At 41.4% G+C, this 12,500-nt stretch overlaps 1 protein-coding gene and 1 long non-coding RNA gene across 7 annotated transcripts in view; one reads left to right on the top strand and one right to left on the bottom strand.

Annotated features, from left to right (window-relative positions):
* The window catches only part of LOC139760565 (uncharacterized), a 279,689-nt gene that overhangs the window by 249,621 nt on the left and 17,568 nt on the right, over positions 1-12,500 (top strand). The window lies entirely within an intron of this gene.
* Positions 6,968-12,500, bottom strand: part of LOC139760563 (kin of IRRE-like protein 1) — a 422,115-nt gene continuing 416,582 nt past the window's right edge. For all 6 annotated transcript variants that reach the window (XM_071683908.1, XM_071683912.1, XM_071683910.1 and 3 more), the window contains one exon: positions 6,968-10,318. In XM_071683908.1, the coding sequence (XP_071540009.1) occupies positions 10,091-10,318 (228 nt within the window). In that variant the 3' untranslated portion in view covers positions 6,968-10,090. The remainder of the gene's footprint in view (positions 10,319-12,500) is intronic.

The raw sequence follows: 12,500 nt of genomic DNA, 5'->3' as shown, positions 1-12,500 counted from the left end.
ATATATATATATATATATATATATATATATATCATATTTTTTATCATGTTAATGTGCTGAGAGGTGCAACTGGAGGGATGTCTGATCATTATCTTGTAGAGGCGAAGGTGAAGATTTGTAGAGGTTTTCAGAAAAGAAGAGAGAATGTTAGGGTGAAGAGAGTGGTGAGAGTAAGTGAGCTTGGGAAGGAGACTTATGTGAGGAAGTACCAGGAGAGACTGAGTGCGGAATGGAAAAAGGTGAGAGCAAAGGACGTAAGGGGAGTGGATGAGGAATTTGATGTATTTAGGGAAGCAGTGATGGTTTGCGCAAAAGATGCGTGTGGCATGAGAAACGTGGGAGGTGGGCAGATTAGAAAGGGTAGTGAGTGGTGGGATGAAGAAGTAAGATTATTAGTGAAAGAGAAGAGAGAGCCATTTGGACAATATTTGTAGGGATTTAGTGCAAATGACTGGGAGATGTATAAGAGAAAGAAGCAGAGGGTCAAGAGAAAGTGCAAGAGGTGAAAAAGAGGGCAATTGAAAGTTGGGGTGGGAGAGTATCATTAAACTTTTGGGAGAATAAAAAGATGTTTTGGAAGGAGGTAAATAAAGTGCGTAAGACAAAAGAACAAATTGGAACATCGGTGAAGGGGGCTAATGGGGAGGTAATAACAAGAAGTGGTGATGTGAGAAGGAGATGGAGTGAGTATTTTGAAGGTTTGTTGAATATGTTAGATGATAGAGTGGCAGATATAGGGTGTTTTGGTCGAGGTGGTATGCGAAGTGAGAGTCAGGGAGAATGGTTTGGTAAACAGAGAAAAGGTAGTGAAAGCTTTGCGGAAAATAAAAGCCGGCAAGGCGGCAGGTTTGGATGGTATTGCAGTGAAATTTATTAAAAAAAGGGGGTGACTGTGTTGTTGAATGGTTGGTGAGGATATTCAACGTATGTATGGCTTGTGGTGAAGTACCTGAGGATTGGCGAAATGCATGCATAGTGCCACTGTACAAAGGCAAAGGGGATAAAGGTGAGAGTTCAAATTACAGAGGTATAAGTTTGTTGAGTATTCCTGGAAAATTATGTGGAAGGGTATTGATTGAGAGGGTGAAGGCATGTACAGAGCATCAGATTGGGGAAAAGCAGTGTGGTTTCAGAAGTGGTAGAGGGTGTGTGGATCAGGTGTTTGCTTTGAAGAATGTATGTGAGAAATACTTAGAAAAACAGATGAATTTGTATGTAGCATTTATGGATCTGGAGAAGGCATATGATAGAGTTGATAGAGATGCTTTGTGGAAAGAATTAAGAGTATATGGTATGGAAGGCAAGTTGCTAGAAGCAATGAAAAGTTTTTATCGAGGATATAAGGTATGTATACTAGTAGGAAGAGAGAAAAGTGATTGGTTTCCAGTGAATGTCAGTTCCCGGCAGGGGTGCGTGATGTCTCCATGGTTGTTTAATTTGTTTATGGACGGGGTTGTTAGGGAGGTGAATGCAAGAGTTTTCAAGAGAGGGGCAAGTATGCAGTCTATTGTGGATGAGAGGGCTTGAGAAGTAAGTTGTTGTTCGCTGTTGATGCAGCGCTGGTGGCTGATTCGAGTGAGAAACTGCAGAAGCTGGTGACTGAGTTTGGTAAAGTGTGTGAAAGAAGAAAGCTGAGAGTAAATGTGAATAAGAGCAAGGTTTTATTAGGTACAGTAGGGGTGAGGGACAAGTCAATTGGGAGGTAAGTTTGAGTGGAGAAAAAATGGAGAAAGTGAAGTGTCTTAGATATATGGGAGTGGATTTAGCAGCGGATGGAACCATGGAAGCGGAAGTGAGTCAGAGGGTTGGGGAGGGGGCGAAAGTTCTAGGAGCATTGAAGAATGTGTGGAAGGCGAGAACATCATCCCGGAAAGCAAAAATGGGTATGTTTGAAGCAATAGTGGCTCCAACAATATTACATGGTTGCGAGGCGTGGGCTGCAGATAGAATTGTGCGGAGGAGGATGGATGTGTTGGAAATGAGATGTTTGAGGACAATATGTGGTGTGAGGTGGTTTGATCGAGTAAGTAATGAAAGGGTAAGAGATGCGTGGTAATAAAAAGAGTGTGGTTGAGAGAGTAGAAGAAGGTGTATTGAAATGTTTTGGTCACATGGAGAGAATGAGTGAGGAAAGATTGACAAAGAGGATATATGTGTCAGAGGTGGAGGGAACGAGGCGAAGTAGGAGACCAGATTGGAGGTGGAAGGATGGAGTGAAAAAGATTTTGTGCGATCGGGGCCTGAACATGCAGGAGGGCGAACGGTGTGCAGAGAATAGAGTGAATTGGAACGATGTGGTATACCGGGGTCGATGTGCTTTCAATGGATTGAACCAGGGCATGTGAAGTGTCTGGGGTAAACCATGAAAAGTTTTGTGGGGCCTAGATGTGAAAAGGGAGCGGTGGTTTCGGTGCATTACACATGACAGCTAGAGACTGAGTGTGAACGAATGTGGCCTTTGTTGTCTTTTCCTAACGGTACCTCGCGCGCGTGCGGGGGAAGGGGGGTGCCATGTTATGTGTGTCGGGGTGGCGACGGGAATGGCTGAGGGCAGAAAGTATGGATATGTACATGTGTATATACGTATTTGTCTGTGTATGTATATGTATGTATACATTGAAATTTATAGGTATGTATATGTGTGCGTCTGGGCGTGTATTTATATACATCTGTATGTGGGTGGGTTGGGTCATTCTTTCGTCTGTTTCCTTGCGCTACCTCGCTAACGCGGGAGACAGCGACAAAATATAATAAATTAATAAATAAATCATCTTTAAACGATCCATAATTGGCACAGGCTATGTAAATCGGGTATTCTTTACATGTTTTATTTAGTATTTCGATTAAAATGAACCATATAAAATCTATGATATTTTGACCCCCATTAATATGTAATCTTTTGGGTGAATAGATTTTGTTTCTTGCTCACGTAATAGATAAACGAAATAGAAAAGTTTTGGTAATGAGATGTGTATTACTCCCATTCTAAAGTCATTCTCACAAATATTGATATTGCTAATTCAGATGATATGTTTAGGGATTAATGACAATATCCAGCATCGTTTGGTTCATGTTTTGCAAATGGTATTACCATCTCAACCTTTTGTAGAATCATTGGTACATTCAAAATCCTGTGAAGGAAAATGAAACAGTGCAATACTTTTTCTCTTTATTGTAAACATCAATGTATCAAATCGAGTATATACTTTAATTGTACAACAATGAAAGATTGATAAGTAAGAAGGGATTTTTAGAGACTTTTGACTAACTATAGTTAGCTCACTCTAACTGGCCTGAGAATCCTGTACATAACCAGAAATCTATACCAAAATTTTCCAAGTCTCTATCATCATCCGTCAACTAAGTCAGCGTTCTTAAAAGTAGGCGTGGTGGTGAGGGTGGGTTGGTGGGTGGGTGTGAGGGAGAGAGAGAGAGAGAGAGTAACAATTCGTATAAGAAGCAAATACCACACAAAGGACAACTCGGCTTTAAATCGGTAAGGGGATTTGAGAGAGTGGGAGGAGTCTAGGATAACACTAAGCCAATCGTAACGCTGCTACATGTGTACGTGACAGGATCCAAACCAGTTAAAGCAAGCCCACTACAAGGGGGCTCTACAACACATGTTCATACCTACATGGAATATATGTATATATATATATATATATTTTTTTTTTACATATAGGTTTGATTGACACGTTGAGCCGTTTGCTTAGACTAATATCAGTGAGACACAGTACAAGGACTCAACACTTCCCTCTTTTTCACAAAAGCAAAATGTTCTCTCCCAAAACAATATGTATATATATACTACAGTGCTAATTATTCTTCTTGTTCGCCAACACCCACTCATAAGTACTAAATTCGATCAGTGAAATTAGATCAATCGACACAGGTCTCCTCTCGACTGTGTACATCCTTCACAAAAGCTTTCGTTAAGACTGGTGGAGGTTACCCTGTTAAGTCTTGTAGAATGAGGTCCTTGTCAAGTCTTATGATGAGGTCCTTTGTCGCCTATAAAGACTTATGATGAGGAACCTTGTAAGCTAGACAGGCTCGTGGTGAGGTCACATTGCCAAGACCAACACACACACACTAGAATGGAATGTAGCCGTGATGGACATCCTGTCTGTGGAAGTTGTAAAACCACATAATCTTGAGGAACTTCGAGTGTGGTCAAGAATCGCGTGTGAGTTTTAGATCCGAAGAGAGAAAGAGAGAAAAAAAAAGAAAGAAAATAACCTCGCAAAACTTATCTCTCTGGCAAAAATCATTCTTGGACATTATAATGGATGTGAAGGAATGACAGCAGGTATGAGGCCAAGGGACTGTCCTATATATACATACATGCTCCTTACGAGGATCTACAGGAAGGAATCAAGCCCCCCCAAACAAGGAAATAAAAAGCTTTTATTCTTTAAAAGTCCAAGATTTTGAAATACACAGGACTTAACCATATGCAGAAAATGCACTTCAGAAAAAAGAGGGATCCATGAATAACTAAAACATGAAGCATAGGAGAAAACTCTCAAGGTATGAAGTGAATAGCCAATTATGATGACCTTGATATTTTTCACTGAGGTAGAGCGGATGCACTACTGCGTGTCCATCACAAGTGTACAATCAGAGGGACGGTCAGCGGAGGGAGGCAGCTGGCTGGCCAGGACGACACCTAGGAGTGTGGTGAGGTGTCAGACTGCCACAGCACCAGCTGGGGTGATATTATCATCATCATCTTCAGGACGAGAATAAAACTTCTACTACTGGAGGATAATCCACTGCCCTACGTTTCACCAGTAATGTCCGCAGCTTGTGCAGCAATTATTGGTTGGAAATATTACAGTATATAAGTACAAAATATCACTACCACAAATTCGGTCTAAGAATACTTGTTAAATCACTGATCACGAGGGGGAAATGTTCGAGCCTCTTGCTGGACTCGACCCATAGTTAATATCGCGGCCGCACTTCGTAAAGTTGGATGGAATATCTTCATACACCAACCACTCAAGTTCATTCTTAAGCCACCACTCTATAAATCCTCCCAGTTTCCTGCCACGCACAAATATTTACAAACCTCCCATTAAACAGTGCAGGAAGGAACGCACAGGGGTAGTGAGTGAGCCACGATCAGGCCAGCCTGAGGGTGGCTGACGAGGTCGGTTTTTTCCCCCCAATACGACCCACACACTCACAGAGCCACACACTCCAGCCTCAGAGAGGCACAGGAACAGCAGCAGAGCAGCGGTGACGAGTCTCTTGACGCTGGTAGTTGCTCAGTTTGCTCGTAGATGCTGAGGGCACCACATGTGAACCAGGAAAAGGAAACAAAATAGCGTTGTATTACATAAAATTCCACTCTGATGATTCTCGGGGCACCTGAAGTCAATTCCCTTGACCAAGAGGAACACCTGAACCTTCCACCTGTTTTGACACTTTGCCTGCCTTACTTGAAACATATAATACCACCGTGTAATGATATTTCAATCCCTGGCATATGAATGGCATTTTACCTCTTCAAGCATACTGAAACATAACACGGCACATCACAGTGATGAAGAATAGGAATGATTATTCTGACGAGACTTGGCAAAGACCAGGAATTCTTAGACAACAAAACATCAGTCTATGTGGGATCTTTTCATGTAGTGAAGTTGTGATTTGCACAGCAGATGAAGCTGTTATTAGCAAGGAACCAGAATCAGGGGAAGGCTTGATGTTTACGGTGGTATATCTAAGGTACGACATTAAATCATAAGGTATATGTGACATGGATTTTGATGCGACGACGAGTTATTAAGTCAACATTAACTTCTCGAGTCTACATCTTCCCTTGCAACTATCGTCAAGTAAATAGGTCAAGCTGAGAAACAATCTCAAACACTTTGCCATGAAAGTGCAATGCACAGAGTATATACCAATGTCTTCGTGCGCTCATTAAACTCGTCCCTGTGGAAGTGCTTTTGCCTTCGACCTCAGCTGCTCTCTCTGTGTGGTTTCACCACCACATCCCGTTCCACTGCTCCTATGCACCAGCACCACTTACCATGAGCCAGTCATACGCTACCACACACCGTGAGTCAATCATACCATAAAACGTTTAGTCATTCGTCCCTCGCCATGACCAGAGCAGTTTTCGTCTTTACTTCTGTGCAAGTTATCTTCAACTTCAGAGACAGACTCAGCGTTCAGTTATGCATACAGAGGTGCAGTCTGCCCTACACTCACACTTAAAGGGCAAGGAAATGAAGCAACAATGTTTAAGTTTATATACAAATGTACAAGTTCTACCCAGTATCGATTTACCTCAGAGACGATCAATCCTGGTTGTTTTTATTTGTGTGTGTAACAAAAAGCGTATTACGTTTTATGTTTCTTAGATACCGACATCTTACGAGCGGTAGTTTTTTTTTGTGTGTATGTGTCTCTTAAATGATAGTGCAACACTCCATTACTCTCTTAAACAACGACATTAGACAGTCTGTAATGGTTCTCCTGGTACCGAATGGATCAACGGATCTCGCACGCATCCGTCCATTTCAATCTCTCTGTAGAGATGGGAGTAAATGATTTAATCACCTCAACAGCCAATCATACGTCTCGTATACGATCGAGTAGTAATCATGTTTCAAACTAGTGCTCAGAGTGCAATATATATATATATATATATATATATATATATATATATATATATATATATATATATATATATATATATATATATATATATATATCCTACTCCCTTTCAGTAAGACGTCGGAGTAGGGGACTGAGAATGGGGACCTGGACAGCACAAGGGAGCAAAATATTTTAGGAATTTCTCCGTTGTTCGTCTTGTTTTCTTGCCAAGTTCTTCCAAGCGCGAACTCCATACTGTAGGTGACTTTCCAAGCGTTATCTTTGAGGTGTAGGTTACATCCAGTAACTACGTACAAAATACATGATTCTTTTATTGTATATATATATATATATATATATATATATATATATATATATATATATATATATATATATATATATATATATATTTAAGTGTACTGTGGCGATTTAATAAACTGTTCGTTACACTAGCTACAGTGCGGAGTATGTCGAGTGAACTAGCCACGGGGGGCATATTATGGGCTCAATAAACTAGCCACATGGCACTGTATCCCTAACAATAAAATAGCCATTGGGAACATCATGGCTAAATGAATCAGCCAGAGTACAAATGGCTCTATAACATATAACCACAGGGAACACTTGTCTTGTTCTGGTCGAGTACAAAGATCCTGTCTTGCCTTGTAAAGATCAATTAGACAAATGTCTCTTGTCACCAGCTGCTGTACTGCAGCTGGTCTTCATAACACAACAGACAGTCATATCTCAATGTCTTTGGGGCGAGCATATGGCAAGAGCATTACAGACATATGAATACAGTAATGGATACCAATCAACAAGTAGATGTATACAGATAAAAGTATAACATGAGCACAGAAAACCTCTGAAGGACAGGAACAAAATGGCATAGTTCTTTGTAGCTGTGTGAAGACCAGGAACAAAATGGCACAGTTCTTTGTAGCTGTGTGAAGAACAGGAACAAAATGGCACAGTTCATTGTAGTTGTGTGAAGACCAGGAACAAAATGGCACAGTTCTTTGTAGCTGTGTGAAGACCAGGAACAAAATGGCACAGTTCTTTGTAGCTGTGTGAAGAACAGGAACAAATTGGCACTTCTTCGTAGCTGTGTGAGGAACAGGAACAAAATGGCACAGTTCTTTGTAGCTGTGTGATAAAGAAAATGAAGAGACAGCAATGACTGCTAACGAGGAGAAGATGATGTAAAAGAGAATGTACAGGAAGAAATAATTTTAAAAATGAAGCGGCTGGAAATCATAACTGTCATCAATCATGTCATTAAGTGGAGTAAAAATTGGGTCAAAATGAGAGTAGATGAGTACATCTGCCCTCTCGTGGGCTTCAGAGGAGTAGCTGGGATGGATGCTGTTTCTCTTCCTCTTTTCGTGGAGTGTGACGAACAAATGCCAGCTCCCACATGACCAGATGCTATAGCACATGCTGCAGTACAGCTATGAATGATGCCATGTCTCTTTCTTTCCATCCTCTGTCCACCTATTCAACCAAGGAAGAAAGAAAAGCACTAACCCCACAGTCACTCCTGAACTCGAATGGATAGGATAGCCAGTGTGTGTGGAAGTTGGTTTTCGTAGAAGGGCAACTGATCGTCTGTGGTCCATGGACTAATCAAGATATATCTGGGATTACAATCCACGTCACAGGAAGGTAATGGCGTCAGACCAAGGTGGTGGTCCTCCTGCCTTGTCGCCTGAGTATGGTGTATAGGACCTCGGGAGAGAGAGAGAGAGAGAGAGAGAGAGAGAGAGAGAGAGAGAGAGAGAGAGAGAGAGAGAGACCCTCCTCCTCCCCACGACGCCAACTGTGGCTCGGGGGAGACTCGCCCACATACGGAATCATACCACGAAAATATACAAATTTCTAACAGGAGGAAAGAACTGTACGCAAATTCAGCAAGTCGTGATATATATATATATATATATATATATATATATATATATATATATATATATATATATATATATATATATATAGTCAACTAGTTATCCATTTATTCATCTATTTATTTACCTATATTTATAACTTTTCTATATTAGATATACCTCAGGTTATCTGCAGCACACACACAAAAAAAGAGAGAGATGGATTTCCATGATTTGAGAGCAATACGCATGGATTAAATCTGCACTATTCAACATTGCTGAATTTGCGTTTATATAAAATCATACAACATATCATTTTTCACAGCATTATATGACAACATAACTAGTATAGCTTGTACGTGAATAATGATATGAGTCGTCCAATTGTTATTCATTAATGTTTGACTGAGCAAGTAAAAACTACCCCTTGTGACAGACCGGGAGAGAGCCACCCCTCCAAGACTTATTCACTCTCGATCATAAAAAAAAAAAAAAACAGGATACATGGTTGAGGAAACTGACAGTAGATTCGCTAAGAAATATCCAAAATGTACATTATGAAACAGGAAAGAGAGAGGAGGTAACCTCCAGTAACTACCTGTGATTTGAATCTCTCTAGATCAGTGTTACACTGTAATATACACAATCTAACTATGTAGCTTTGGGTTAGAAGCACTAGATATCATGAGGTTCCTCGTTGGTACGCGTCAGTTTTTGGAGAGGAGAGAAAAGGGTGTGGGGGTTGCCGTGTCTCTCTCTCTCCCCCCAACCCCAAACACACACACACACACGACTGGGTAGTTCCTGACACTGTTATACTAAGCGACGGTACCAGAAGCGTTCGTAGAGTTACCACAGTGTTACAGAGTGACGCCTGGTATGTGTGTGTGTGTGTGTGTGTGTGGACACACGTGCTGTATGCAAGAGTAATATGATTGGTTGTTGTTGTTATTGTTCAGCTCAAAAACATACCCTGCCACTCTGGGTTTGTCCAGTGGTGTGGATATCGACGGGAACCCTACCACTGTTAAATTGTTTACTTCGCCAGTGGGTGCGTATGTAGACGGGGGGGAACCCCACCATAGTTGTATTGTTTAAGGAATGATGAGGTTGCCAGCACTTTAGATATTGTATTTAACATTTCTTCTTCAGTCTGTCTCACTCAAACACTACAGATATTAAATAACAGATGTTCATGACAAATACCAAATGTTTCTGTACAAGTACAAATGCTGACTTATATCAAGTATACACAATAAAGCATCATGAAGCCAGCGAAGATGATCGCTGTATAGATTCGAAAGCTCTCAACGCCTTCCGAATTCTTCTAAGACTTGCAATCACGAAACTCTCTGTCAGTAATCATCTACTGGCTACCTCAGTATCTGCACGGAATCTCACTGGTTGACTAGGTGAGGAAGAGAGGATTGAGAGAGAAAGGAAGGTTAGAGAGGAGGAGGAGGAGGAGGAAGGGAGGAGGAAAGGGTGGGAAGAAGCAAGGAAGGAAGGAGGAGGGAGGGAGAGGGTTCAAGTATATACTTCCCGAGTCGATTTTTTTTTTTCTTTTTTCAGAGCTCTCGGTTCCTCTCACTTCACACTGCACTCTCCATACGATCACTGCTGAAGGATGTTGGGAAGGGCTTGGGCGGGTACTGCTCGGGCGGACTGATGTGAGCGTGGAGAGAGGCGTTGGGGGTGATGCACACCGTTTCCGCGACGATGGGCACGACTGCCACCATATCCGGGGCGAGAGACGATGTGGGCGTGTCGTAGGCTGGGGGAGGGGCGATGGGCGGGACCAGAGGAGTGGTCATGGGGTCCTGTGCCAACGAGAAGACGAAGTTAGGAATTAGATCTTGTAGCAAGAAGTCGTGAGTGTATATATATATATATATATATATATATATATATATATATATATATATATACACCACACACAAGGACATACGTAGATGAACTCCAAGTAAAAGCAAAGTATGTTTCCCTAAGAGAGAGGAGTTACATTAAGGGTTGTTTTCTGAAGAAAAATCTTCTTATCTGGAGCTGCCTCCATTTACTGACCGTCTCTTTGCTGCAGGAGGAGGTAAGCACTGAGTTGGTGACTACATGAGGCAGGCTCAAGGGACGAGTACTTACCTGGTTCAACATCAAAGGAAATCATGAAAATTCTCTAACCCCCTGGGACACGTAATCCTTCCAAATACCTCCCCGTTCTCACTGCGATATAGTGCTTTAGTATACGGCAGAATCTTTGGAAGCAATTTCATGGAGCTTTCGCGATAGTTTTAGTTTTAAGTACAGTCAAAATAATGACCTACAGAGTTCTTGGGGAACATGAATTGCTTTTTCTTAGCTTTAGCCCTACCACGACAACTGTTGTAAAGCGTCAGTTAGTTCGGATTCATGATATGCAAAAGACTTCAGCCCATAATGGACCCAAACTTTGGTAAGGTGTGAAAGTATACTTCTATTAGACTCTCTTCTTAATTTCTAGAAATTTTCTTCGAGTCTTTCCCCATCGATCAGAATGAGAGTAATGTCAGTAAATGGCATAGTGTTCACGGATATATATGTGTGCGAGATGTGTGGTAATAAAAAGAGTGTGGTTGAGAGAGCAGAAGAGAGTGTATTGAAATAGTTTGGTCACATGGAGAGAATGAGTGTGGAAAGATTGACAAAGAGGATATATATGTGTCAGAGGTGGAGGGAATGAAGAGAAGTGGGAGACCAAATTGGGGGTGGAAGGATGGAGTGAAAAAGACTGAGCGATCGGGGCCTGGACATGCAGGAGTGTGAAAGGTGTGCAAGGAATAGGGTGAACTAGGACGATGTAGTATACTGGAGTCGACGTGCTGTCGATGGATTGAACCAGGGCATGTGAAGCGTCTGGAGTAAACCATGGAAAGTTTTGTGGGGCCTGGACATGGAAAGGAAACTGTGGTTTCGGTGCATTACACATGACAGATAGAGACTGAGTGTGATCGAATGTGGCTGGATGAAGGCAAGTATGGATATGTGCATGTGTATGTATATGTATATATACGTTGAAATGTATAGGTATGTATAAGTGGGTGTGTGGGCGTTTATGTATATACATGTGTTATGAGGGTGGGTTGGGCCATTCTTTCGTCTGTTTCCTTGCATTACCTCGCTAACGCGGTAGACAGCGACTAAGTATAATAGACAAAAAAAATTGATATATAAAAATGCAAACTTCTATTGAAATACCTGCTGATTGTAGATACATATATATTCTTATTTTGGGTTATATTCAGTTGCTACGATTCGTATAAATGCTATCTTGGACCATAGTGCAACTTTGAAATTCAAAGAAAACAATGCAGTGTAGAATTAGATAACAGATCCATGTACTCCTTTTGTGTACTAAAATATCTATTATGTAACAGGCGTACTTCTTTGCCACAGTGTATGATGATATTCTGAATATTATCATAATCGTCTGCGTTTCCAACTACAAGAACATATATATTTTTTTGAGCTTCTGCCTTAGACAGCGTTTTCCCCATGGGTGATATTTTTTTTTCATTTTTTTGCTTGTGATACGTCACTGTAGTGCAGCAATGTTCTTCGTTTATAAATAAAAAGAGTGTGGTTGAGGGAGCAGAAGAGGGTGTATTGAAATGGTTTGGTCACATGGAGAGAATGAGTGTGGAAAGATTGACAAAGAGGATATATATGTGTCAGAGGTGGAGGGAATGAGGAGAAGTGGGAGACCAAATTGGGGGTGGAAGGATGGAGTGAAAAAGACTGAGCGATCGGGGCATGGACATGCAGAAGTGTGAAAGGTGTGCAAGGAATAGGGTGAACTAGAACGATGTGGTATACCGGAGTCAACGTGCTGTCGATGGATTGAACTAGAGCATGTGAAGCGTCTGCAGTAAACCATGGAAAGTTTTGTGGGGCCTGGACGTGGAAAGGAAGCTGTGGTTTCGGTGCATTACACTTGACAGATAGAAACTGTGTGAACAAATGTGGCTGGAT

Source organism: Panulirus ornatus, chromosome 37 (genome assembly GCF_036320965.1).
Source record: "Panulirus ornatus isolate Po-2019 chromosome 37, ASM3632096v1, whole genome shotgun sequence".
NCBI classification, from domain to species: Eukaryota; Metazoa; Arthropoda; class Malacostraca; order Decapoda; family Palinuridae; genus Panulirus; species Panulirus ornatus.
The sequence above is the reverse complement of the archived record's forward strand: the minus strand, read 5'-3'. Positions and strand labels throughout refer to the sequence as shown.